A 27,384-nucleotide genomic window follows, 5' to 3' on the forward strand; every position below is an offset into this window, starting at 1 on the left:
GTGTGGGTCTGAGTCTGGCTGGGCCGGGGGCTCCAACTATCCACGTCCTCTGAGGGGGCTCGGGGTGAACCCTCACAGAACCCCACTCCTGTCTTGGTCAAGCCCTTCAAAGAGGGACCCCAAGGCCCTGGAGCCCCACATCCCGCCCCCCCCCCCCCAGGCCGCCCCTGCTTACGGAAAGCAACACACAAATTGCAGCTCACGTAGATAAAAAGCGTTTTTTTTTTAATTTTATCAAATCGATCTGTACAAAAGTTAGCTTTGCTTGGTCAGAAAGTAGCGAAACACAGCAGGTAAGTGACAGCGAAAGTCCAAACTCGACACCAAAAAATAGATGGCGTAAAAACGGGTTTGCTATAGTTCCCTGCCCCCACCCCCAGAAAGAGATACGCCGAAAAAAAAAAAAAGAAAAAAATTTTTTTTCTTCTAGAAAATGGTAGGAAAAAGTAGAAAAAGTAAAAAGGAGCAACATCTCAGATGTCTTTCAATTGACAAAGTCTTAAAGGCACAAGTTTCCGTGAAGTAGGCGGTTATCTTTGCTCAGCACACAGCGGAAGCAGGCAGGTCAGTCAGGCGTTACTCACCTAAAACTAAGAATCTAAACTCGCTTAGTGGAGAAGGTTTCAGTTTCACAGCTTGGAGGTGGCGCCTGGTTCCTAAGAGCCGGGATTAACGCGTTTTGCAGCCACCGCGTCCTCCCAGGAAGTTCCCGTCTCTACTGCTTGGCACCAGCGGTGGGCAGGGGGGAAATTCAGCGACGCCCACACCCGCTAAAACTCAACTTCATCCGAGGTGCCTGGGTCCCCAACCTGATCAGAGACTATGAGGCAGATCCTTTTCCTCCCTCAGGGGCCCAGCCGCCCCCCCAGGGGGCCTGGAGCTCGGGGACCTCCGCGGCACCCCCAAAATGCCCAGGGCAAAGGCCCTAGGCCCCCTGCCGTCCTCGCCCTCCCCCTCGGTTCCCCGGCTTCCGTCTTGTCTTAAATTCTACTCTCTGCACAAATCAATTCATTAATTACAGATAAAATAATACAGAACATAAATACATTTTAACAGCTTTCAAAACCAAACACGTTTAAGCTTCAAAAATAAAAATTATAAAATAAAAGGAGAGAAGTGTTAGTCACAGCCAAACCTCGCTCAGGAGAACCCTAGCTACAAGGATCACCCGGATCTGATGGGCTGGTCCCCACAGGTGCTCCTGCAGACGCGTGCCCACCAGGCTGCGGGTGCCCCCCTGCCGTGGGGATGTCGTCGTTGGTCCTGGGGTGTCTCAGTGCCAAGGCTGGCCAGGACCTCGGAAGGCAGGCGGCCGGAGACCCCTTGTCCCTTCCCTCCTTTTGTCCTTTGGGCTGTGCCTGCTGCTTTGCGCCCACCGAGGTACAGAACAAGGTGCCGGTGTCTGTGCAGAAGAGGACCCAATGGCCGTCCTTCGTTTCGGAGTTGCCAGTCCCCACAAAGAGAGAGAAGGAAAGGAGGGCTGTGTCCGTTGATGGGAGTCTGGAGATCTGCAGGCAAAGTGGCCTGGGCTACAAAGCCAGCTCCCCGCAGACCCCAGCAGGCACTGACGAGCCGTGCACACCAAGCGCGCCTCTCCTCCGCTCCACGCGCAACTTCCCGAGGGCCTCCGAGGCCCCGGCCGTCTTCGCCAAGATAAAGTCCGCCTCAGCCGACAGCCGACGCGGGCCCCTCCATGCGGCCACAGCGCCCTCAGGGTCTGGTCAGGGTGGTGTACACGGGCTGATCCCAGTTACTAGGGGGGCTGTGGGCAGGCGGCACGGAGAGCCCGCTAAGCAGGGGTGAGGCATAGGGCCGGCGGGACGAGTGGAAGTAGGGGTGCTGGTAGAGGCTGGCCGGGTAGCCGGGGTACGGGCTGTAGTAGCTGGGGGCCTGCAGGTCAGTGTAGTCGCACTGCGAGCTGGTGAAGGAGCTGGCGGCCGCGGCAGGGGCGGCTGTGGTGACACTGGCCTGGGCGCTGTAGGAGCTGTAGTCGGCACGGCCCGGGGAGTCGTGTGACTGGTCACCGTAGTGGCTGGGGCTCAGCTGCTCCGTCTTGATGTGCGGCCGCGGGGGGCCTGCCTCGGTAGGCGACGCCGAGGCTGACGGGGCTCCCTTGTGGGCCCACACGGGGGACGCCCCGATGCCGGAGTGTGAGTAGGAGGTTCCCCCGTAGGAGCTGGCAGCGGTGGGCTGGTCTGCGGGCAGGGCCGAGTGGCCGTTGAGGGGCAGGTACTGGTCAAACTCGTGGACATCGAAGGTGTCCATGTTGCCGATGACCTCGCTGCTCAGCTCCGAGATGTCCACGTTGCTGAAGTCGATGTTCTGGCGCCCGCTGTCCACCAGGCGGCGGCCTTCCAGCTTCAGCTCCTGCTTGCCCCCGTGGTGCAGGTCTGTCTTGGGAGTGGTGGGCGGGGTGGGCGGCCCGTGGGTCTGCCCTGGGGACAGAGCACATTTCAGGGATGAATGCCCCTTCTGTGGGGGGTGGGGTGGGGCTGGCAGGGCCGGCCAGGCTGGCAAGGCGCGCACGGGAGGAAAACCAGCCCCGCTAACTGAAGGTAGGAATCAACGGCTTTTTGTTCCTGTACGTTTCCCAGAAATTCCAGCAAAGCCAGACCCAGACCTCACGCCTCGGCCAAGGAAATTCCGTGAAGCACTGTTCTGGGGGAAGACCTGGGGCCATGAAGGCCCCACGGCGAAGACCACAGTGGGGGAAGGAGACCCCAGCCCGGTGCACATGACGACAGCGCAACCCACACAGAACCTGTTTTCCCCAAGAATGCTGGCTTTAGCCAACTGGACCGAGACTGTTTGGCTGGCCAGGACTCCACTCTGGCCAGTCTCATCCTGAGCTGGGGGCTGACCACCACGCAGGCAGCATGACTGAGTCCTGGGTCAGAACCAGCAAGAAAGCCAGGGGACGCAGAAACACCTCGGGCAGGACAGAAAGCAGCAGGTCACAGGGCAAACCATCATACCCTCGGTGCTCAGAGGGGGCTAAGCAGGCGACCCCCACTGAGTGCGTCAGACACGGCTGCTACCTGGGGTCTGGGGACTTTCTTGGGTACCCAAGGAAGGCCTGATTCTCTCGAGGGTGCCTGCCCCCAACCCCCTTGCTCATCTCAGCCACGGCCAGAACCCCTACTTCTCCCGCTGGGGAGTGTCAGAGGCTGGTGGCCCCGGGAACCCACCTGCGTGGTCGCTGTGGTGGTGCGTGTCGCCGAGGCCCGAGTCGCTCTTGTACACGGCTCCCCCGGGGTGGTGGCCCAGCTCAGTGCCTGAGTCCCCGTCGCCCTGGCTCTTCACGCTCTTCCTCCGGCGCGGCTGGTACTTGTAATCCGGGTGGTCTTTCTTGTGCTGGACCCGCAGCCGCTCGGCCTCCTCCACGAAGGGGCGCTTCTCGCTCTCGCTCAGCAAGCTGTAGAGCAGAGGGCAGAAGCAGGGTGGCGGGGTGCCCAGGTGGCGCTGGCAGGGGACCAGGACGACCCCCACCAGGGAGGCCTGAGTGCATTCCCAGGCCTCGGCGGCCACCAGGCAGGCACTCCCCCCTCGCTGAGGACAGGAGGGCTCAAGCTGGCCGGCCGTTTGCTGAGGTCTGTGCTCATCAGGGTCACAGGAACAAGCCAGAACAAGACCCGAACCTTTCTGTCTCCACTTTTCCCCTCCTCCTTCCCCTCTCGCTGAGCTGTCTGTCCTCTCCCTTTGGGGTTTCCAAGGCAGGCGGGGGAGGAGGGCAGGACAGAGCTGAGAAGACACTGGACAAAGCGAGACTTCCCGGGAACCCGGCGGGACTTCACCGGCAGCTGAGCTTCCCAGACCTCTGGAAACACTGGTGAAACCCAGTGGTCCTCACTGAAGCTCTGAACACACACTAGCCCCTCAGACCCTTCCAGAAGCTCACCGGTAACTGCCTGCGGGACTGGGCTTAGGGGCAGAGAGGTACGGGCTGCCGCGGTCCACAGTGCCCAGACCAGAGAGAGGCAGGAGCACAGAAGACATTCACGCCAACTCTGAGCACCCACTGACACAGAGAGGAGTGAGATGTGGGGAACCAGCACCCCAAAGCCAAAGCTGTCCATGGTAAACCCAAGCGGAGAGCATTGGTTGGGGTGGGCTGTCCTGAGCAGCAACTCTGTCACTGCTGCTGTCCTACTTTCTGCAGAACCGACCAGCTTCCCCAGGCCCCAGTGTGCACAAACCTTGTCTCTGCTGGACACCACTTCACCCCACTCCCTCCCTGCTGCGGGGTGCAGAGGTGGCAGGGGAGAGGAAGAAGCTGTGGGGATGGTGACATGCACTTCCTCCCCCCACGTTCTGGACTCCCTCGGAAAGGTGGTCGGAGAGTGAGGGGGGAGCCCTTTCCAAGGAAGGGGCACCTTGAGAGAGCAGCACACTGCTGGAGGCTGTGTCCTGCTTCCAGAGAGAAACCACCTTTCCTCGGGGGCAGGGACAGGCCACCAGGATCTGGGGCCACTCACAGCTGGGGTCTCCAACTAGGCATGCCAGCCACTGCCTTCAGCAGGCTGTTCGCGAACTCTGGGAATGTGCTGGGCGGTTGCACACTCCTCCCGCTGCCCTCCACGGGCCCTTCTGAGTACCCCGTGCCTGGTCCCAGCTGGCCAGAGGGGGTTTTTCCACTAGGACTCGCCCTGGGAACAGCCACTGGGAGCAGGGCCGAGGCCGGGCGCGGTGCCACCTCCTCGAGCCCCCGCGCACCCCAGGACCCGCTCCCAGCCCGCGGGGCCCGGGCCGCCGTCCCGCCCTGGCCCGGGGACGTGCACTCACCGCCACAGCTTGCCCAGCGTCTTGCTGAGCTCGGCGTTGTGCAGGTGCGGGTACTGATCGGCCAGCTTGCGGCGCGCCGCCTGCGCCCACACCATGAAGGCGTTCATGGGCCGCTTCACGTGCGGCTTGGCCTTGAGCGCGCCGCCGCCGCCGCCGCGCACCGGCATGGGCACCAGGCTCCAGTCGTAGCCTTTGAGCACCTGCGACACGGCGTCTCGGATGCAGGCCGGGAAGCGCTCGTCCGCCGCTTCGGCCGCCTCGCCCCGGCCACCGCCCCCCGCGCCTGCCGCGCGGCCAAGGCCCTCGGAGCCGGCGGGCGACGGCGGCGCGTCCGAGTCCGAGTCCTCCACGTGCGACATGGAGCTGGCGGTGCCAGACGGGCTGCAGGGCGGCTGGGCGCGGGCCTCGCTCATGTCCAGCATCGGGGCCGCGCGCGGAGGGGCGCGCACCGGGGACGCACACCGGGTTCGAGGCCCGGCTGCGCTGCGGCCGCTCTGGGACCTGAGGTGGCCGCGCGGTGGCCCGACCTGCGTCGTCGTCGCCGCCGCCGCCGCTGCCGCCGCCCGATCCCGCGCTCCAGCCGCCGCCGCCGCCGCCGCCGCCGCCGCCGCCGCCGCCGCCGCCGCCGAGGCTCAGTCCCGGCGGAGGGACCCGCAACAAGTTTCTTTAAGCTGAGGCCGCGAGACCCCGCCCCCTGTCCGGCTCCCCATTGGCCGGCGCGCGCTCCGCTGCCCCCGGGGGCGGAGCTTGGAGCCCCCCGCCCCCTCCCCCCACCTTAAAGAAAGCGCCGCGAATCCCCCGGCGCCCCCTCCTGCCCCGCCCGGCGCGGCACCACGTGGGGCCCGGCGCGCCCGGCAGCCCAGGACCGGAGCCCGGGCTGTGCACGCGCCCTCCCGTTCGCCTCGCCACGCCGTGGGCCCCCCTTCCAGGAGGAGCGGGAAGGAAACAGGGGTCAGAGAAGGGAGCGGTGGGGCGCTCCGGGGCGCCCTGCTCCCTCTGCGGGCGCGTCTCGGCTCCCGTGCGTCCCGTCTCCGGTCCCGTCGCGCAACCGGCTCCGCAAGGAGGCGCGTCCTCAAGGGCCCCCCCAACCAGCCCGCCTTGAGCCCCGACGTCTCGCCCGCAGCCCAGAGGCGCCGGGGTCAACTGCTGCCAGCCTGCGGCCCAGGGGAGGGTCGGCTGGACCGCGTAGCCTCAAAGCCCGGGCTCCGCGCCCGCAGGGCCAGCGCGACATGCAGGAGGCTCCAGCGCGCCCGAGTCTGCGCGCCGCGCGCGTCCAGGTAACTCGCGCCCAGGGGCCGCGGCTGCGAGCTGGGCGATTCCAGGTTCCCCGCCCGGACCGCGCGCGAGCGTAGACAGCGCTGGCGGGGGCGCGGTCCTAGGAGCTGAAGGGGGCGGGAGCGCTGGGCGGGGCCTGAGCTGACCCTCGCTCTTGAGTCCCTGGGGCCGCCCGGCGGATGGCGTGGCCGGACGCGGGGGCCCAGGGCCTTCCGGGCGTGACCCGGGGGGTGGGGGCGCGGAGGCTGTCCAGCGGAGCGGTCCTGGGTGGTCCGGGGGGGCAGGGGCCGCTCGGGGAGCCTGGAGTGGAGGAGGTGGGCGCGCCCGCCAAGGAGGGAAGGGGGCGGGGTGTGCCGCCGTGTGTTGGGGGGCGGCGGGGTCGGAGAGGGGACATTTCCCCGTAGGCAAGCGCCGGGCCGCGGCTCCGAGTCCCCGCCCGTGGCCGCCCCCGCGAGTTGGCCTTGGGCCCGGCGGTCCCCGAGGGCGGCTCAGATTCTTTCGCCAAACCCGCCGGGAGCGACGGACCGGCCGCCCAGAGCTTCGCCATCCCCTCCTTGGGCGGCCGACTCTGAACACGCGCGTCTCGGAGCTTGCGGCCCGCGCGCCCCAAGTGACTCCGGGCAAGGGCGCCCAGCTTCCCGACCGCGCGCCTCCCGCCGAGTCCTGGACGCCTAGGCGAGTGGCCGCCGCAGCCGAAGGAGTGACGCCGTCTCTCTGGCGGCAGAAAGGGCTGGTCTAAATTAGCAGAAAACTCCGAATCGAAAGCCGGCGAGTGGTGCTGAAGCGTCTCCCCGCGCACCTTTCCCGACCCGGGGGCCGCCCCCGCGCCTCTGACCGCGCAGGATGCGCCTCCTGCCCCGACCCCGGCGACGGCCCGCCCCCGCGCGGGGGGCTGCCAATTCCTTAGAGAGGAAGACGCTGCGCACTTAGGCCTTGGAGCCGGGTCCCGTCCGGACCGCCCGTTTGGGGACTAGGCCTTGGCCTCGGTGGCTCCGGGGGCTGTCGGGGGACCTGGAACAGCGGGTGCCGCTGCCTCTACGGGACGCTTCAGGGCCTAAGAGGGAGGCGCCCGGCGCCTGCGATGCCCAGGTCTGCTGCCACCTGCAGGGTGACCAGAAGGCTGCTGTCTTTGTGCGCTGGGCTAACCCGCTTGCCCCAGACAGTGAACCCGACCTTCTGCCTTCCTGGAAAGCACCACGGGGAGCCTCGCTCTTCAAGGCGAACAGTGGCTGGGAGGCCCCACATGATGGTGAGGGCCAGCCGGCCTCCAGGGTGACCTGTCCTCCTCTTATCTCTGCCGGGTCACCTGCCAGGGAACACCCTTCCCTTTGGGGTCCCCGCTCTGCAGTCTCAGGACACTGAGGGAGGATCCAAGTGGGGGTGCCTGCTGAGCTCACTGGCCCAGTAACCCTGCCAGTGAAAGCAGGGTTTAAGAAAAGGGGGCAGAGATGACAGACGGAGGCCCCCACTGCCCTGCCCAGACCCCCTCAGCAGATCCCGCCTGCTCCCCATGCCTCGCGCGCATACTGTCAGGCACCAGGTCTGGGTTTTCACGAGGAACTCTGCTTTGCTGAGGAAAACGAAGCCCAGGTTGCGCTGGGTACGGTGGGCCAGGCAGCCTCTCCCCGCTCCCCAGCGACCCACAGAGGGGCACCTCACAGCTGTGTCCCCGGACACAGGTGACCCCTGGGACCCTTGGAGGGAAAGAGGCCAAGCTGGGGGAGTCTGGGCTAGACCCTGGTGGCACAGTGGTGTGGCACGTGCCGTCCTAGGCCCCACCCTTGGTTCCACCAGCTGCAGTGACCACCCTGAGGGCTGGTGGGGGGGTGTTGGTGGGCAGCCCCTGTTGAATTTGTGCAGGCCACAAGTCCCATGGGATGGTGGGGGGAGGCAGAGCCCCGCCAGAGCGTGGGTGCCCTTCCGGGGAGGCAGCACTTGCAGTGTAGCCCCACAGCCCGGGGTGGCTGCTGGCACGTGGGCTGGTGCCCAGAAGTGCCCCCAAGTCCTCCACTGTCTTGAAGCCCTCCAAAGTTGGCCAGTGCACTATCCAGCCTCATCCTTCATTCATGCTGACCTTGGTTTGTGTCCTCAGCTGCTGGGTTGGTCCTGAGGGGACACCGGGATGTGGCCTTCAGAGGAGGAGGTGGCCACGGTTGGTTTGTGTCTTCATCAGTGTTGACGAAGCACCTGCTTTATGCCAGGGGCTTTCTGGGCAACATGAAATAGAACCACACTGCACAGTCCCTGCCCAGAGGATGCTTGAGTTGGGGTGGGGGGGGCGGTGACAGCACACACACCAAGGGGTCGAGACACTCACCATGGGGTGCAGGAGGGGTCCAGGAAGGCAGGTTTGGGGAGGTGACAGTTAAGCTGAGACCTGAAGCTTCCAATCTCTCAAAGAAGAGAGGACATTCCCTTGGGGGGGGGATGTGCAAAGGCCCTGAGGCAGCAAAGAGTACAGGGTATTTGAGAACAGAGTGAGGCCACAGTGACTTGAAAGTTGAAGGGCAGCTCTTTGAACCACCTCTCAGTCCACCTCCTGCCTTCCCCCCTCTTCTCTTAGCTCCTCCTTCCTGCCCCCACCTGCCGCTATCCAGATGGCCTCACCTTCATCTAGTGAGTGGGCTTTGAGGTTTCAGGGAGATGATCCCATTGGCCAAGTTTGGTCAGGTACCTGACCCTGGACTGTCAGCCCTGGGGCAGAAGGAAGCTGATGTAAACGAGGTTTCTAGACCAAACCCTGGCAGAGGCTCCAAGAGTACCTGCAAAGAAGGAGATGTGGGCTGGCAGGCACCCCTTTTGTCTACAAGACCTGAGACCTGGCCAGCCTAGGCCTGGAGGGCTCAGGGAAACCGCTTCCAGGCACAAGGACCCCCGATGCGCCCATCCCTTGGCTTGTAGGAACGGCAGCTCAGGAAACCCCTGTGTGTGTGTTTGTGTGTGTGTGTGTGCGCGTGCGTGCGTGCGCACACACTGCAGAGGCTGAGTAGGAAAGAAGGGGCTGCTGAGGGATAAATGCCACCACAGACGAGAACACCCTGCTATCGCTCCTTGCATCGCCCTGCCCAGCCTCCGCCTGGCCCTCGCCTTCCAGTCAGGGAGGCTGAGTCCGTGGTTTGCAGTCTTTAAGAGAAAAGTGTTGAGACAGGCCACGTGGGCCCACGAGCCCCAGGGCCGGCATGTCCCCTGTGCGTCCGCAGCCCTGGCCCGGGCCTCCACAAGCCGGCCTGAGGAGGTCGGCATCACATCCTTGGGACCCCAGCTCAAGCTCAGAGATCAATTGATGCTTTTAGCTACTGGCCGGTCTGCAGAAACCAGATGTCCAGGACGAAGGTGAGGAAGCAGCTCTGTAAAGGCAGCTCGTCCTGCCCCGCTGGGTCCAGAGAGAGAGAGGAGGGGGCCCCACAGGGCACCAGGACTGCAGCGTCCCCTCGTAACAGACTCTCAGAGCTCTGGGCCAGCTCTTTGCTGAAAGCCCCTCCCCAACTTGGTTTGCTAGCTGCTAGGGAACTTCTGGTTTGGGTGGAACGCGGCCCCTTGGTTGGGCTGATGTCCACTCGGGAGCTGGCCATCTCTATTCCTCACCCTTCCACACATGCAGAAGACACTGGAAGATCATGCCCAGATTCCTCCCCTCGGCCCCCAGGACCAGGGTGTTCTGGGCCGGTCTGTGGTGGGCACTGGTTCCGTGCAGCCTCCTCCAATGCTGTGTCTCGGCTTCAAGCTGGCGCATCCTCGCAATCCCACGGGCTCAGGTCAGGGTGGACGTGCTCCCAGCTCTCCCTCTGCACCTTCTCGCCAGCTCTGAAGCCTCCTGATAGATAAAACCCATACTGCCTGGGAGTGACCTCCGACCACCCGGGGTTGGGGACGCCACTGCCGTGGCTGTTCTCCTTTGAAAGGATTCCGGGAGGGGACAATGCTCAACCCGGGGAGCTGAGCCCCCGTGTGCGCTGTCTGCTTGGGGACACGTGCTGCGCAGATGTGTCGGGAGCAGCTGTGGTCTCTGCGCTGGCCTCCACTCAGCCCCTGCTGGTCGCGGTCCCCAAGCATCCGGCTGTGCCCGTCCATCTCTCTCCAGCCCGTGGGCTTGGGGGAGCTGGCTCCAGCAGCAGCCGGCAGGCCTCGGCACATCTCTCTAATGGCCTCGGCACATCTCGGCAGGGGTGCTTCTGCAGCCAAACGCTGTCCTCAGGCAGGATCCTGGGGGTCTCAACACGCAGCCTTTCCTGGGTGGAGGGAGCACCAGGGCGTCCAGACCAGGCACCAGCAGTGTCTTCTGCAGGGGGAAACTGAGTCTGCTGAGGCAATGGAGACTTGGGGTCAGGCTGTGCCTCTGGACGTTTCTATATCTAAGCCAGTAAATTCCACTCCTTGTTCATGCACAAGGGGTCTGTGTGATGCCAGGCTTCTGGACCCCCGGACCCCAGCCCCATTCTGGCTCCAAACTCCCCTGGACCACCAGACCCCACCCTCATTCTGGGCCCTCACTCCCCTGGATCCCAGGCCCCAGCCCCATTCTGGGCCTTCATTCCCCTGGACCCTTGGACCCCAGCCCCATTATGGGCCCTGGCTACCCTGGACCCCATAACCATATTGGATCCTCACTTCCCAGGACCCCCAGACTCCATCCACACCCTAGATCCTCCTCGCTCCAGACCCCACTCCCATTCTGGGCCCGCACCGCATGGACCCCAGCCCCCAGGATTCCTGCCCTCCACCATCGCCATCACCTGGTCCCCGGCTCCGTGCACCATGCTCCTCTGTCTTCTGAGCCCTGAGCCCCCCTGAGAAGTGACGAGGCCAGGAGAGGCTTTCTGGGCCCACGTGCAGGAGGCGAGCCAGGATGCTGAAGTTGACCCTCGCTTTAGGACACCAGCTTTCTGAGCCCAGACAGGCTGCCGAGCGCTGTGCTCGTCCTTCCAAGCGGGACTTCAGGTCTAATGACGCTTCTTGTTCGAGATGTCTGAGTTGAACCTCTCTGAAGCGGAGCCCTGCATCAAGGATGACAGAGAAAGGCACACAGTGGCTTGAAATAAGCGTGTCACAGAGAAAGTCTCCTTTCCTAGAAAGGGGTCTGGCCGGCTGCAGGCCCTGACTGCCTCTGCCACAATGGAAGGTTCCAGAGACTCATCATGCCAGAGGCAAATTAGGACACACCCCCTTGGGAGATTTCCACCCGTACGCCAAGTATTTATTTTTCTGCGCGTGGTGGAGGAGGGTTTAAGACACCCTCAGGCAGGAGCGGTGGGCAGAATGGGAGAGAGCCATGCCCTCCTGCATGAGGAGAATGGCACTGTTGTGAAGGTGCTGGAGTCCGGGAGGCTCAGAGCGAGCGTGGCACAGCTTTGCCTCCCTGGGCTCCAGGTGGGGCAGGACATTCGGCTCCTGTTTGCTTTGGTCCCTCGGGGCCTGGCCCTGGGGAGCAGGTGTGGCAGCCGCTGGCTGGCGCAGACCCCCCCGCTTCCTCAGCCGCAACCTAACATCCCCTTCCTCGTGGGACGTGGCAGGTGTGGAACAGGACCCGTTGCCACCTGCTCCTGCACCCCAGGACCTGAGGACTATGGGACATGCGCCAACTTTGCTGCTCAAGCTGGGGGTTCCCACCCAGTCACCTTTGCCATCAGTTTGAGAAGAAATCGGTTCCTGGTCATCAGAGGAGGTAGCTGGGACCTCAGGAACAGGTGGGTTGGGGCGTTGTACTTGACGGTCCCTCTCTGATTTCTAAGCAGAGGCCGAGTGTCTCCTTCGACAGAGGGGCCCCGAGTGGGCTTTGCAGAGGTGGGTGAGGCCTGGATAAGCTGACGAGAAAAGTTCCTGCTAATGTGACCTCTGAGCATCGGTTGGAAGTGACGGTACAATCTGAGGGGTTAGAGGGGCATTCCTGGTGGCTTTCAACCTTCCAGATGACCACTGTGAGATGGAGAGAGCCCCCTTCATGTGGCCCCTGTGTGGGTCCATGCAGCAAGATCCTGGAGGGTGTATCTGAGCATTTTCTATTCCATGGCTCATTCCGCAAACATTTCTGGAGCTCCTGTGCCATGGCAGGTGCCGGACAGAGGGTGGCGACCCACAGGGAGCCCTCCCCTCCAGAAGCTCGTGCTGGCAAAGCGTTCTAATAAAGCGTGAAACGAGGTCTACGGAGTGGCTTGTGAATTGGGGCTTCATGAAGGCCGCCTGCCCCTGCCTCCTGCCCTTGGGGTGTGGAAAGGGGTAGGAGGGAGTTTGGGGCTCCCCCAAGACAGGAGGGCATTGGAGATCACGGGACCTGATGCTGTCATCTGTGGCCCTTCGACTTTGGGGGAGTTCTGGGGTTACTCAGCGCAGTGGAGGGAGCGCCTGTCTGTTCTGTGGGCACTTCTGGGCCTGCGTGAGTTGGGATAAAATAGCATGCCCGGCGTGCGATAGCCAACACCTGATGTTACTGTGCTTTCTCTGTCTGTAAACTCATCATCGCTCCAAACTAGCACCTTTCAGAGCTCGTCTCCCGCTGGTGGGCCCATCCCGGCTCGCCTTCAAGGAGAACATGTACCAGGCATGCCCTTCACTCTTTCCACAAATGAACTGTCTGCTTGGATCACCGGGCGAGGGTCAGAGGAAGCCAAGACCGGCTGATGGATGGCACTGGGCACAAGCTCCCAGCCCAACCCTCAGCCCTCCCGTCCGTGAAATAAGAGGTTTGGGCCAAATCAGGGGTCTTGGGCTCAGGTGCCTTCAGGAACTAATCAGGGAGAGGAATGTGGAAGCTGCTGTGGTCAAGGCCATAAGGAGTTGTGGGGCCTGTGGATGGCTGGAGAGAGGCCCCCATCATCCCAAGGGCCAGCCAGGGCCCCCAGACCTCAGCTGACCACAGATGCACACCTGAGCCCAGCTCGGCTGGGTAGCACTGCTCACCAACACAACAACTTGTGGCCTTATATTTTATTTTACTTTATTTTTATTTATCTTATTTATTTATTTTTTTGAGGAAGATTAGCCCTGAGCTAACTGCTGCCAATCCTCCTCTTTTTGCTGAAGAAGACTGACCCTGAGCTAACATCCGTGCCCATCTTCCTCTACTTTATATGTGGGACGCCTACCACAGCATGGCCTGTCAAGCAGTGCCATGTCCACACCCAGGATCTGAACTGGCGAACCGCGGGCCACCAAAGCAAAACATGTATACTTAACCGCTGCACCACCAGGCCAGCCCCACAACTTGTGGTTTTGAGGCTGTTTGTTACGCAGCATTATTGTGGTGATCGGTAGCCCATATGCTAACTGATACAGCTCTGTGGGCAAAATTCAGCCCACAAGCCTCCTGTTTGTGACCCATGGCCTAGGCCATTTCCAAGACTTCTTCTAGTGTAGAATATGATTCTAAGAAAAACCTGTGCATTCTTCCCTGCTGTAGGACTCTATAACCAGAGAATGTGAATGCACTGGGATTTCTTGCTTCTCACTCTGCCCAACAGTCATGGCCCCCCAGCTTGGAGGGCCACACGAAGCACGTCTCCTTCTGGGGTGCGGGTATGGGAGCGTTCATGGCCCGGAGCTGGCAGTGCTGGGAGAGGAGACAGGCAGGCCAAGCAGAACAGCCGTCCATGAGTCATGGTTCCAGAGCAACCAGCAAATGGCCCAGCACCTGCTGCCCACCCCCACCCGCACCTGCCAGCCTCACCAGGGGGTTTTGGCCGCTGGACAGTCAGGGCGGGACCGGCCGAAACCGACCACCCCTCCAGAAGAAAGTGACAGATGTTAGTGCCAGCGGGTCCTACCCTCCCCATCAACAGATGTCAAGACATGAAAAATTGGGGTAAATGAAGGGTGCACAATTAGATTTGGGCCCAAGCTGGGTTCCTGAGGGTGCCAGAGACAGCTGCAAATGCTCGTCAGCGACAATTGCCCTGATGCAAGGAGGCTGCCAGGCCGGGGTGCCCGGGGACAGCTGGACGAGGTGCCGACACGGGGCTCATTCCTCTGTGAAGCCGTCCCGCAGCTGCTGGGAGTGCCGCCAGCCCGCGGGCCTGTGCGCCGCAGCTCTAGGGCGGCCTGCTGGGGACACGGCCCACCTGGGGGTTCCGGCTCCTCCATGGGTCCCCACCACACCATCCCATCTTGAGCTGCCAGCTCCGCTCAGGGGAGCCCCCCTTTTCTCTTCTCTCCTCCTTTTCTGGGCTCCTTCTCCCTGCCTCTGTCCAGGTGGGGCTTGGCGCTTCCGCCCAGCCCCGGCCCTCCTGTCACGGGCCCTAGGACAGCCAGGCCTCTTCTCAAGCACCTCAGCCTGACTTTTTCTCATGGAGTTTTTTGTTTGAAGATGGCGGTTCAGGGCCCCTCCCCTCCCCGTGCACACACACACACTTCCGGCACCTGGTGTTGGTGACAGGCTGCTTGGGAGGGACCCCAGGTGCCTGTGGCTTGCAGGCCCTGAGCTACAGGGTGAGAGGAAAGCATTTCTGGGCCTCTCTGGCAGGAGGATCCCGGCCCTGGGCTGACTCTGGGTTTGCAGAAGAGGTTTTGTTGGGGTTTTTCATTTGTTTGGGGTTTTTTAATGAGGAAGATCAGCCCTGAGCTGACATCTGTGCCAATCTTCTTCTATTTTGCGTGTGGGTTGCTGCCACAGCATGGCTGATGAGTGGGTCTAGGTCTGCGCCTGGGATCTGAACCCATGAACCTGGGGTCACTAAAGCGGGGTGTATGAACTTAACCACTACGCCACCGGGCTGGCCTCATTTGGTTGGTTTTTAAGTGGAGTGCCTTCTTAGGTCATAAGATGTACCCATGTCTAAATATTATTTTAAAACCGTTAGATGCCCCCCAAGATAGACGAAGAGGTGCGTTTGACGTAAACGACATGACCTAGTCCCAGGCAAAGCCATGCCTTTCAGGTGCCTCTGAGACACCAGTGCAGGGTTCCCACATAGCAGAAAATGAACCATTTTCAAGTGAACAATTCTGTGGCATTTCGTGAATTCGCATCCTGTGGAACCGCCCCCTCTCTCCAGTCCTAGAACAGTTTCATCACCCCACAAGGAAACCCCATGCCCCTCATCATCAGTCCTCACCCCCTCCCCCAGCCCTGGGATCCACCCTGGACTTCCTGTCTCTGAGGATTTGCCTGTTCTGGACATTTCATATAAATGCAGTCAGACAGTATGCAGCCCTGTGTGTCTGGCTTCTCTTGCTTAGCTCGGTGTTTTCGAGGTTCATCCATGTTGTAGCCTGTGTCAGGACTTCACTCCTTTTTATGGCTGAATAATATGGGTGCACTGTGGATTACGTTCAGGCTGAAACGGGCAAGAGCTGAGCCACTTCCCAGCCTTTGCTGTTCCATGAGGTCCCCTCCTGTGCCGGTTCCGGACCCTCAGATGGACTGGATCTCTGTGGTCAGCTCCCAGGAGGTGACCCCGGAGAAAACGTGAGAGCCTGAGCTCCCGGCAGACCTCTCCAATGGCCTCGCCCACCCTGGGCAAACCCAGCGAGGGAGCCCAGCGTCCAGAGCCCAGTGAGCTGGAGGCCAGACAAGGGGCCCCTTTCTGCTCTGCACAATGCCCCATTGTGCCCTTCTCTGGGGAGAACAATGCAGCGCTGGCCAGGGGAAGCTGAGCACAAAGGGCCCTTTGTGAGGACCGTCCCCACCTGAAAAGCATCACCAGGTCACACCTGATGGCAGAGCTGTCCTTCCTGGCCTTCTGTCCCCTGAGCAGCTCTTGCATCTGGATGGGGACCCAGGGACCTCGCCTGAGCTGAGGGCACTGGCTTCTGCCCACTCTCCCTGAATGGCTGTGCTGGCCTGTCCCGAGCGTGGTGCCTAGACAAGGAAGAGGAGAGGTGCAGGTCGTGGGTTTTTGTGGAAGGACCTGGAGGCAGGTCATGGGCTCGGGCTCACTGTCCCGCTGACCCCCAAGGCTGTGAGCCTTCGGGTACACGCTTCCCTGCTGGCGGCTTGCCATGACGTAGAGATGTTTGCCCAGCCCACTGCAATGTCTTTTACAGGTCCCACTGCACAGGGGGCTCCGAACGGAGGGTTTTTCATGGAAAAGGAAAAGAAACAAACAAAAAATCACACTGTAAGATACACACACATGCTGTTACCCCAACAGTGGTGTCGGGGGGCGGGGGGACGTTGGGGAGGGGTTCCAGAAGTTGCTGGTCTGGCCTAGATCTGGGGGATCCTGTGTCTAGAGCCAGTCCCTGCCCTCATGGAGCTCACAGTGCAGATGGTGAAGATATAATTAAACAAGAAAGACTGATTATTTGACCACAAGAGTATTGATAATTCATATATCAAAATACTAGGAAGAAGATGTAAAGAGAAACAAACAAAAAACCCAGGACAAACATTTGCAATATACGCACAAGAATAGGATCTTTAATATGTAAAGAGCTCTGACAAGTGAATAAGAAAAACCCACATCTACTTCAATGATTTGCTTCTAAGTGCCCCTCAGTTTACCCAGTGACCCCTAAGCTTCCAGTGCAGGACCTCTTCTTTGCTCTAAGGAATGCCCATGACTCCACCCTCTGGGAGCCACCTCTCCTGAGCAGTGTCTGGGCTGCTCTATGCTCAGAATGTGCAGTTGCTCGTGTCCTCACCGGGGCTTTACTTGGGTCCTTGGTCAGTAAGTTCTTCCCTTCTCTGGAGTCCTCAGTGCACCTCTGTTCCCAGTGGCTGGAGGTCCAGTCTTGACAGCCAGTAGGAGTGTTGCTTGTCTGATGGGGGCTTTGCTGACGTGTGCAGAGACCTGCCCCTCTGCCGACCTGAGCTAGAGGATCTGGCTGAATTTGGGAGGTAGAGGCCCAGCTACTGCCTGCACTGTCCCTTGCTAGCTGTGTGACTGTCACCCCAGCATCCTCCTCGGACAGTGGAGATGAGGCGTCGGGGAGGGGACACCTGTGAGGTACTTGGCCACCCACCGTGTGCAGGCAGCAGCAGCCTGGATCCCTGGGGTGAAGCCACTGCTCCCACCTTTCCTCCACGGGAATGCAGAGGGAGTGTAGTACTTGCCATGGTCCTCGGCTGCCCTGGACGCTGACCAGGCCCACCTTGGTCCTGTCCAGACACAAGCTCTCCGACAGTCTCCTTCACATGGAATTTCTACTTCTGGAGTGCCTTCCGTCCTCTCCTTAGAGTGAGGGTCCATGAGGGTAGGCGGCTAGGTAGGGGAGGGCACGAGGTGGGGGGGAAGGGGGCGGCCTCCACAACGTTGGCTGATGAATGAATGAATGCATAATGAACGCAGTGGGTCCACCCCGGTCCAGGTGGAGGGATGCACGCCGTCCTCCCAGGCCCCCAGCCCCTTGCCCTCACTGCTGCAGCGCCCCGCGCGGCCTTGAGCGCGCTCCCCGGGCGTGGGTGGGGCCGGCGGGGTGGGCGTGTCCTCCAGGCGTGGGCGGGGCGGACCAGAGAGGGCGTGTCCTGTGGGCGGGACCGCCCGGAGTGGGTGTGTCCTCCGGGCGTAGGCGGGGCCGGGCGGAGTGGGCGTGTCGTCGCCGCGCGCCGCTCCCCGCGCATGCGCCTTGGCGGCCAGCGATGGCGGCGCCCGAGGAGCCACTGAGGAGGCGGAAGGTCGGGAGCGCGGGCCCGGGACCTGGGTCTCCGCCGGGGCCGGGGCGCGACCCCGCGGGCTGCCCGGCCCGCCTCGGCGCGGGCACCTTCTGGCTGACCAGGATCGTGCTCCTGAGAGCGCTCGCCTTCGTTTACTGTGAGTCGCGGGCCCGGGCCCCCGCCCGCGCGCCCCTGCGCGACCCCTTCACGCCGCGGCCCCTCTCTGCCGGGTCGGGTGAGCCCGGGGCGAGGGTCTTCGCGGGGACTCCGCCCGCCGCCTCCGCGTCGGGGGCCCCAGAGCCCGGCCGGCCTCGGGGCGCCGCGCGGACACCTCCTTCCCGAGCCGGGGCGGCTGGGCAGCGGGCACGTGGGCGCCGCCAGCACCCCGGCCGCTGGACTGCAGGGGGACAGTCCACTGCGGACCCCCGAGCCCCCGACGCCTCCCTCCGAGTCTTTCCTCCGACTTCTCCCTCCAAGCCCTTCCTCAGAGTCCTTCCCCAGAGTCCTCCCTGCGAGTTCTCTCTCCTGAGTCCTCCTTCCTGGTCCTCCCTCCAAGTTCTCCCTCCCAGGTCCTTCCTGTCGAGTCCTCCCTCTGAGTCCTCCCTCCAAGTTCTCCCCCTTAGGTCCTTCCTCTCGCGTCCTCCCTCCGAGTTCTTCCTCCTGAGTCTTCCCTCATAGTCTTCCCTCCCGAGCTCTCCTTCCTAGGGCGCTGGGCCTGGCCGAGGCCCACCCCTGCCCCTGGAAGGTCACAGCTTGGCCATGGCCTGGACACTCCATGGCAGGGGCATCCTGAGCCCCTCCTGCAGGCCACTGAGATCCAGATTTGACCGCTCAGCCTGCAGGGTGCGGGGCCTAAGACCAGTCAGTCCAGGCCCATAATGCAGACACCCAGCTGCCCACCAATGCCCAGCACACCACCCCCATCCCACCCACCCACTGCCACCTCCCACTGGGCGTGGAAGCACAGTGGACCCACCAGTGCACGCTTCCTGAGCCCACCCTGGTGCTGCCTGGCTGGCGATGATCTTGCGCTGTGGCGCTGACCACCTGGACCGCGTTCTGAATCCGTTCCCTCCACGTGGAAGGAAGGGTAGTTGCATTCTCTGGCAGCTCCCTCTGGCGCTCTCTGGGCAGTGGGTCCCCACTGCAGGGTTCCTGTGGCGGCTCGGCCATCTCCCACACATGGGTGTTGTCTGGAGGGATTACTTAACCGTGGGGTGGCCAGTGCGGGCTTTCAGCTGAGCCACGCTCTCTCTTTTCCGAGTTACTATGAAAATAGCTCTTGCCTGTGTTCTGTCCTCCACAGCATTAGAGATTCACTCTGAGCATGTGAACTGTCACCTAGCAGAAGGTGAAGTCAGACAGTTGATCTGTGAGAATTTAATAGGCCTTTAAAGGGGCCCGTGACAGGGGGAGCCCCAGTGGCCCGGCACTCAGAGCACACAGCCCTATGGAACTGGCTGCTGGCTTTGGTCCCCGCAAGGACCTTGTTCAGTGCAGAATGAAACAGCTCTGAGCCACCAGATCCAGCAGACATTTTAAGCCAGGTGCTGAGCACAGAATGACTTGCTTTGGCAGATTCACTTTTTTTCTCTCTTGTAAGGATATTTGGGGCAGAATCTGCTTTTCGGATCAACGAAGGAGTCGGTTTCCCATCTTCCAGGGACGAGGTTCTGTGGCTCAGGTGGCCCAGGGCAAGGGGCAGTCATCCCACAGGAATCTTTCCCTGAAGGGTTCTGGATCTCACTGGGGCCTCGAGCTCCCGCAGAGTCCCCAAAGCCCAGGGGTTTCCCACGGTGCCTCAGGGGCTCGCCACACGGATCCCTTAATGTCAAAGTCTAGCTGCCCCCGTGGACTGCTGACCCCGCCACCAGGCTGCACTCTGCTCCCTCGCCCTCTGCACCGTTGACAGTGTGCGTGTCCACCTGCGAGCTCCTTGCAGCCAGGAACCCTGTTCTCTTTACACCTCTGTCCTCTGTCTTCCAGCTCCACAAAATTCTCTTCACTTTTTGCAGACAGTCTTTCTCCTTGCCGCGTGTCACCTTGGGACACTTTTCTAAGCATGCTCTCCACCCCCTTCCCCCCTACCACCCCTGGCCCCTGGGTGTGGACACTTGGGACACAGACTGCCCACCTGCAAGGCCCCTGGTTCCCTCTTGGGTTGTATTCCTCATTCCTTGGATCTCATGTCTTTCTGTTTTTTGGTTTACTCTCTCTTTTGCTGGAGGGTACCCCTAAACGTGTCTGCACGGAAGGATGTGGAGAAGGTGAACTTCCTGAGTCGCACGCACCGACAGTGCTGGTTTGCCTGGGTCTACGATTCTGGGCGACGAGAAGTCTCCACACAGCCTGACTCCTGCTCTTTTGCAGATGACTAAAGGGTTTCGTTTCTTCTACACACGCACTTCTGACACCAAATTTGTGGGGTTTTTTCCTCACATTAAACAATTCTGACACTAACGGCCCAGAGCTAGTGCAGACGCCACAGGCTGAGGGTCAGTCCCACAAGACCACCCCCACTGCAGACGCCAGTCACGAGTCCAGGTTGTCACCTGTGCTCTGATCCACTGGCTATAAATCAGGGTTCCCACGGCCCCCACCTCTGGTTCCATAATTTGGTAAATGGCTCACAGAACTCAGAGAGACACTTTACATAATGCTTACTGGTTTATCATAAAGGATACAACTGGGGAACAGCAGATGGAAGAGATGCACAGGGAAGGAGTAGGGGCCGACGAGGAGCTTCCACGCCACCCGGAGTGCCATCCCCAGCACCTCCTGTGGTCACCACCCCGGAAGCTCACCAGACCCTCTCATTTTGAGATTTTATCGTGATTAGCTCAGTCTCCAGCCTCTCCCCTCCCCAGAGGTCAGAGGTTGGGGTGGGCCAAAATTTCCAATCCTGGAATCACGTGGTTGATTCCCATGGCAACCAGCGCCTGCCCCAGAATCACCTGTCAATGTAGACCCGGGTCAGGTTGAAAGGGGCTTCTTACGAATGTTGACAGACCCTCCTCTCACCTCACCACTCAGGAAATCCCCAGGGTTTTAGGAGCTGTGCGCCAGGAGCCGGACAGAGACCAAATGCGTACATCTTATATGACAAGATGACGGTGACCTGTTTTTGCTTCTGGAAGCTTTTAGAGTTTCTGCTGCCTCGCCGTCCTCACTCTGGGGCCTTGTTATTAATGGTGCATGTACCTGAGAGTCCCTTCCTCATCCCTTCTCAGGCCTCGTGCTCTCTTTGGTCTCCAGGCTCCTGCCCTAATTCTGGACGAGGTTCTCTGGCCCCCCAGTCTGCTGACTCAAGGCCCGAGTCTGTCCAAACACCCCACTGGGGGCCACTGACCTGTCAAGACCCTCCTCTGGCTGGAGCTAAATGAGGGTCTGATGGAGAAGATGGGCTCCTCCCAGGCCCGAGGGGAGGTGCTCCCACATGGATCCCGCTGCTTGCCCCCCCACCCCGCTGTTACTGGCTGAGTGATGGGGACACCACCATGGGGTCTCCAGGAGGAAACGAGCATGGGGGCGAGCAGAGGGGGGGACTTTGTCAGGCGTGAGCAAACCTGCTCAGCTCACCCTTGGTGTCCCCAGATCACATGTTGTTAATAACACAGCTTGGACCGGATCCCACGGCTAGCCTCGCCCGCTCTGTGACTCCTCGTGTTTGTAACCCCACCCTCTGGGCTCGTTTGGGTGCTCAGTGCCTTGCTCCAGGCTTTCCTTGTTTACGCTCACGTGCTGGGAGCTTCCTTACCTCTTTTCCCTCATCGAACAGTTCTCATCTAGTACTCTGAGGCGGATCGCAGGTGCCCTTCTGCGAGCAGTCCAGCAGTCACTGCTTACCTTTCCTTAAGAAGAGCCAGGCCTCCCCGGGTCCTCGCTTCGCAGGCCACACGAGCTAGCGCAGGATGGAGGCAGCAGAGGAGAGCTGGCTGCTCCGTATCTGCTAAACTCTCAGCTGTTCTTTGAAAAGTTTGAGGGGAAAATGGAACCAAAAGAATACTTGAAATCCTGCTTCTTTTTTATGCTGTTCTGAGCTTTCAGCACTTCTAAGAGTTCAGAGGAAATGAGTTCATTCTTTCCTCCAGGCCACGCGCATTCTAATGGCAGCTCTGCCTGGAGTTACCAGCTTCTCTGTCAAATACTTGCAGTTTGTTTAAGAAGCAAACAACTCTGCCCGCCTGGGAGCTCCCTCCAGCACGTGCCTTTTGAGAAGAACACAGGGCAGGTTATCGTGGCCCAGAGTTCAACCGGGGGGTACAATCTGTGCAGCGGAGAAGATGATTCTGCTCTAATGCGATAGTAATTTACCTGAAAAGAGAAAACTAAATTTTTTCTGATTTTTAAAGAAAATATTTGCAGACACCCTTGACAATGCACTTTTAGGGGACCTGGTCACCTCCCCTACATCAGTCTCTGGGTTACCCCCAGTGAGCAGCAGAGGAAGAATCTCCAGCCCCCACCCCTCCTCCCTAGAGTGTGGGGGGGCCGACCCCTCCTCCTTAGACTAGAGTGTGGGGGGGCCCGACCCCTCCTCCCTAGAGTGGGGTGGGGGCCAACCCCTCCTTCCTAGAGTGGGGTGGGGGCTGACTGAGTCTTTCTAACATTGATTGGTTGGTTTAGCTTTGAGATCCTATGATTCTTGGAAATTGTTTTTTCTTTGTACTTAGCCATTTCTGTAACAGGAGTGGAAACTGAAATAGGTTTTTTTCCTCTGAAATTTAAATCCAATCTATCTGTATTTTTTTCCTGATAAGTTTAGAAGTTTCCTATGCTTCTTGCCTTAGAATTACTTTTTAAACCATTTACTTGGTGAGACCAAGTCTCCTTTTTCTCCCGTGGCATTGGAGCGTGAACTGCGGTGCAGGAGGACGTCCAGTTCCTGAGCCACTGCTGACTAGGTCCTGCTGGAGGAGCCTGGGGCTCCAGAGTGGGCAGGGGCAGCCAGAGTCCGCGGGGGAGAAAGGCTGGCCTCAGGGGGCACCGCTGTGGGGGTGGCCTGGACGTGGCCAGGAAGGTCAGTGGCACGTGGCCTGGGGCAGCATCTGGAGGTGGGAGTGTGGGGGGAAGAGAGCAGGAGCAGGGCAGCCGCCCACCCCCACCCTCTGGTGTGCAGCCTCCTCTGTCCTTAGTGATGCTGCGCGGCTCTGCCCTCATCTCCAGGGCCCCCAGGAGACGCCAGCCCCTCTGCCTGCCGCTGTCGTGGGAGGAGGTCAGGTGCCCTAGCTTCCTGTAGTGCAGGGCGCCACACGTGTGGGCTCTCAGGAAACATCCGCCCTTTTCTTAAACTATTAACCAAACCCCAGATTTTATTCGGCTTTTCCACCCAGGCCCATCTCCCTTCAGGATCCCTCCCAGGACCACAGTGCACCTAGTCGTCTCGTCTCCTGTCCCGTCTGGTCTGTGGCGGTCTCCAGAGTTTCCTGGTCTTTTGTGACCTTGACAGTGTTGAGCAGTTCTGTTCCTGCATTTGGTAGAATGTCCGCAGGCTGGGTTTGTCTGTTTCCTCATGTTGGGCGGGCCATGGGTGTGGGAAGAATCCCACAGAGGTGAGAGGCCCCTCTCGTCCCCACGTCAGGGGCACTTGAGTCCACACGGCTCATCCTGGGCGATGCTGACCTGCAGCACCTGGTTAAGGTGTGTCTGCCAGCATCTCCTCTGTCAGGTTCTACTCTTCCTGTGCGTTCTGTCCTCTGGAAGGGTCACTGAGTCCAGCCCACACTGCAGGGATGAGAGGACTCGGCGTGCCTCCCCCCTCCCCCGAGGGGCGTCTCCATGTGTCCATGGAATCCTCCGTGAGGAAGATTTGCATCTTCTCCCGTTTATCTGTCAGTCGTCTCCTTCACACCGTGGGTCAGGCTCCAGCACTGCCACTTGCTGTGGGCTCTGGTCAGGGGTGATTCTTCCCGCTCGTCCCCCGTGTCCCCGTGACCTGCCCCATCTTCGTGTGCGCTTGAGCACTTCCCTGCTTTCTGGGGCCACAGGACGCTGGGCTCCTCCCGTATTTCCTAGCCCTGAAAGCAGCCATTTCTCGGGAGTGCTTGTTGCTGTGCTGGAGAGTGGTGTTGGGAGCCACACACGGGTGGGAGAGCGCCCGGTGCTAAGGGGTGTGGCTGCTGCAGTCCCTCTTGGGAGACAGGGCTGAGTTGTCATGTGTGTGCACTCACAGTTGATCGCCTCCGCGTGGCCAACTGAATATTCGTTAAGGGAGCACGAGTTCACATGGCAGCCCCGACCCTAATCCAGTGCAGGTGTGTGCTGCCCGCCCTTCCTCCTTATCTGGAGCTTCTTTCTCCACTGGTGAGATGCCTTGCCCCACACTCCACCGTTTATTTATTTGCTCACCCTCAGCGTGTGTGCAGAGCAGTCTCAGAATTGTTCACCCACCCCCGTGAGAAAAGCCAGCTCGACCCCAGTGTTACATGTCGTTCCTTTTGTCTTTGTCCTTACAGTTTTCACTCAAAACGTTTTCCAGAGTCACTTGGGCCAGCCCTGCCTCCCCCTCCGTTTGGTGTGGCTGTGTGACGCATTTGCAGTAGAGCTGGGCTCACTGCTCACAGCGCATTCCGTCCTGGCCTCCCCTGACCTCCTGGCTGGCTTCTTTTGATAGTCTGTATACATTGAAGTTCATTTTTGTGATGTACTGGTCTGTGGATTTTGACAAATGCATAGTTATGCATTCCCTCACTACTGTACAGAATAGTTCTATGCCCCCAAAATTCCCCCTCCAGCCCCTCACATGCTCAGATTTGGGTCCTGTCACTGTGGATTTGCCTTTGCGGTGTGTCATATGCATGCAGTCCTACAGTTTGTAGCCTGTGGGTCTGGATTTTTAGCGAAATGCATTTAAGATCCATCCACATTGTTGTGTGAAGCAGTAGCCCCTGCATTTTTCTCTCTGCATATTATTCCACTCTGTGGACGTACCAGTTTGTTATCCGTTCCCACGTGGAAGGCCGTCCATGTTTCCAGTAAAGCAATTGTGAACGAAGCTCCTGTCGACATCTGCATGCAGGCTCTTGTGTAAATGTGTTTTCAGTTCTCTCGGGTGAATACCTAGGAGTGTAATTCCTGGGTCATGTGTAAATCCATGTTTACCTTTATGAAAAACTGCCCACCAGCCGTCCAGAGGGGCTGTGCCAGCGTGTGTTCCCACCAGCAATGAATGGGAGTTCCTGTTGTTCTGAATCCTCTGGGGCTTTTCGTGTTTTCAGGGTTTGGATCTTGGCTGTTATGATAGGTGCGTGGTAACATTGCACTGTGGTTTTAATTGGCGTTTCCCCAATAACAGATGATGTTGAGCATCTTTTCACGTGTTTATTTGCCGTCTGTGTATCTCCTTTGTGTGAATAAGATGACTTCAGGGTCTGTTCACATCTTTTGCCCATTTTAAAAACTGGGTTGTTTGTTTCTTATTGTTGAATTTTAATGGTACTTTAAATATTCTGGATACAAGTCGTTCATCAGATACGTGATTTGCAAGTATTTTTTTCCAGTCTGTGGCTTGTCTTTTCATTTCCTTAGAAGTATCTTTTACAGAGTGCAAGTTTTTCATTTGATAAAGTGCAGTTTATCAGTTTTTTTCATCATGCTTTTGGGGTTACATCTAAAAACTCATTACCAAACCCAAGTCACATAGATTTTCTTCTGTATTTTCTTCTAGAAGTTCTATTCTTTTCTGTGATCCTTTTTGAGTGAATTTTTGTGTGAGGTGTGAGGTATGTGTCAAGACTCATCTTTTTTGCATATGGACGCACCGTTTATTGAAAAGACTGTCTTTATTAAATTATCTTTGCACCTTTGTCAAAAATGAATTGACTACATTTGTGTGGCCCTATTTCTGGGCTTTAAATTCTGTTCCTGTGGTCTCTGTCTGTCCTTTTGCCAACACCATACTGTCTTTTGTTTTGTGTGTGTGGAAGGTTAGCCCTGAGCTAACATCTGCCACCAATCCTCCTCTTTTTGCTGAGCTAACATCTGTGCCCATCTTCCTCTACTTTATATGTGGGACGCCTACCGCAGCATGCTTGACAAGCGGTGCCTAGGTCCGCAACCAGGATCCAAAATGGCGAACCTGGGGCCGCTGACGCGGAATGTGTGTACTTAACCGCTACACCACCGGGCCGACCCCAATGCTGTGCTGTCTTGATTCCCGTAGCTCTGAGGTGAGTGTTGAAACTGGGTAGTACCAATCCTCCAGCTGTTCTTCCTCAGGATTATTCTGACTATCCTAGCACCTCGGCCTTTCCGTGTGCGTGTTAGAATCAGCCTGTCGGTATCGACAGATGAGCTTGTTGGCTGTTCTGATTGAGACTCTGTTGAATTGTAGATCAGACTGAGGAGAACTGACACCTTAGGAATGCTGCCTCTTCTAGTCCACAAAACACCATGTGTCTCTCCATTTATTTAGATCTTCTTTGATTTCTTTCATCAACGTTTTGTAGTTCTCCACATACAGATACTGTATATATTTTGTTAGATTTTTATCTATGAACGTTTTTGGAGTTGCTATTGTAATTTTTTTGAAACTCAGATTACCGTGGTGCATTGCTAACATATAGAAATACAATTGACTTTTGTCTTTTGGCCTCGTATTCTCTGGCCTTGATAAACTCCCTTGTTAGTTCCAAGAGGTTTTTTTTGTAGATTCTTTGGGATTTCCTACATTGACAATCATGTCATCTGTTTTATTTCTTCCTTTCCAATCTATGAGCTTTTTTCTTTTACTTGCCTTGTTGCACTAGCCAGGACCTCCTGTACAATGTTAAATAGGAGCAGTGGGAGAGAGATCCTCATTTGTTCCAAATATTAGGGCCAAAGTGTTCAGTCGCTCATCTCTAAGGATGACCTTGGCTGTAGGTCTTTCACAGCTACTGTTCACAGGTGGAGGAGTTCCCTTCTATTGCTAGTTTGCTGCAAGATTTTATCATGAATCGGTTGTTGCATCTTGTCCTGTGCTTTCTTGTGTGTCTCTTGATACTGTTACAGGGTTTTTCCTATTGAGTCTGCTAGTATGGTGAATTACACTGTTACTTTCTGAGTGTTGAACCAGCCTTGCATTTCTCAGATGCAATTGGTTGTGATGTATTACCTTTATTTCTTCTCTTGTGAGTTTGGTAGTTTGTGTCTTTCAAGTAATTGGTCTGTTTTATCTAAGCTCTCAAATTTATGATCTTAGAGAGATTCGTAGCCTTCCTTTATTATCTTTTCAATGTCTGAGGGATCCTCCGTGGTGTTCCCATTTTCATTCTTGATATTGGTATCTTCTCTCTTTTTCTTGATTAGTCTGGCTGGAGCTCTATCAATTATATTGATCTTTTCAAAGAACCAACTTTTGGTTTTATTGATTTTCTCTATTTTTTTCCTGTCCTCGATCTCGTTGATTTCTGCTCTTGTATTTAAAAAATTTCTTTCCTGCAGCTTGTTTTGTGTGTGATTTGCTCTTTTTTTCCTGACTTCTTAAAGTAGAAGTTTAGATTTGGGACCTTTCTGTTTTTCTAACATGAGCATTTCACTGTAAATATTCCTTTAAGCTTCAGGAGATTCCCACAATTTTTGATATGTTGTGTTTTCAATTTCCATTCAATTGAAAAATATCTTTGTAGTTTCTCTTGTGCCTTTTTTTTTTTTTTAAATCCATGGTTTCTTTAGAAGCGTGTGGTTTAATCTCTCAAGATTTGGGTGTGTTTCCAGATAACATCCTGTCACTGATTTCTAGTTTAATTCTATGTGGTCAGCTAACATATTTTGTAGATTTCAGTTCTTTTCTATATGTAATTTGTTTTATGGCTAACAGT

General features: G+C 58.3%; 2 protein-coding genes and 1 long non-coding RNA gene across 4 annotated transcripts in view; 2 read left to right on the forward strand and 1 right to left on the reverse strand.

The window, feature by feature from the left end:
- Positions 1 to 204: 204 nt before the first annotated feature.
- SOX8 (SRY-box transcription factor 8) lies at positions 205 to 5,417 on the reverse strand. Its single transcript, XM_070567111.1, has 3 exons — positions 4,783 to 5,417; positions 3,189 to 3,415; positions 205 to 2,435 (listed from the first exon to the last, which is right to left on the reverse strand). Exons 1-3 carry the CDS (start codon positions 5,202 to 5,204, stop codon positions 1,711 to 1,713), a joined length of 1,374 nt encoding a protein of 457 aa, XP_070423212.1. The 5' UTR covers positions 5,205 to 5,417; the 3' UTR covers positions 205 to 1,710.
- A 96-nt stretch (positions 5,418 to 5,513) lies between these two features.
- Positions 5,514 to 12,193, forward strand: LOC139074807 (uncharacterized). Its single transcript, XR_011524616.1, has 2 exons — positions 5,514 to 6,059; positions 10,673 to 12,193. It is a non-coding gene; the product is annotated as an uncharacterized lncRNA (long non-coding RNA).
- Positions 12,194 to 17,530: 5,337 nt separating this feature from the next.
- LMF1 (lipase maturation factor 1) overlaps positions 17,531 to 27,384 on the forward strand; it is a 92,895-nt gene continuing 83,041 nt past the window's right edge. The window contains exon 1 of one of the 2 annotated variants that reach the window (XM_070567112.1): positions 17,531 to 17,741. In XM_070567112.1, coding sequence (XP_070423213.1) covers positions 17,570 to 17,741 — 172 coding nt within the window. In that variant the 5' untranslated portion in view covers positions 17,531 to 17,569. The remainder of the gene's footprint in view (positions 17,742 to 27,384) is intronic. The other variant, XM_070567113.1, reaches the window with a different exon arrangement.

The sequence above is a fragment of the Equus przewalskii genome, chromosome 12 (genome assembly GCF_037783145.1).
Source record: "Equus przewalskii isolate Varuska chromosome 12, EquPr2, whole genome shotgun sequence".
NCBI lineage: Eukaryota > Metazoa > Chordata > Mammalia > Perissodactyla > Equidae > Equus > Equus przewalskii.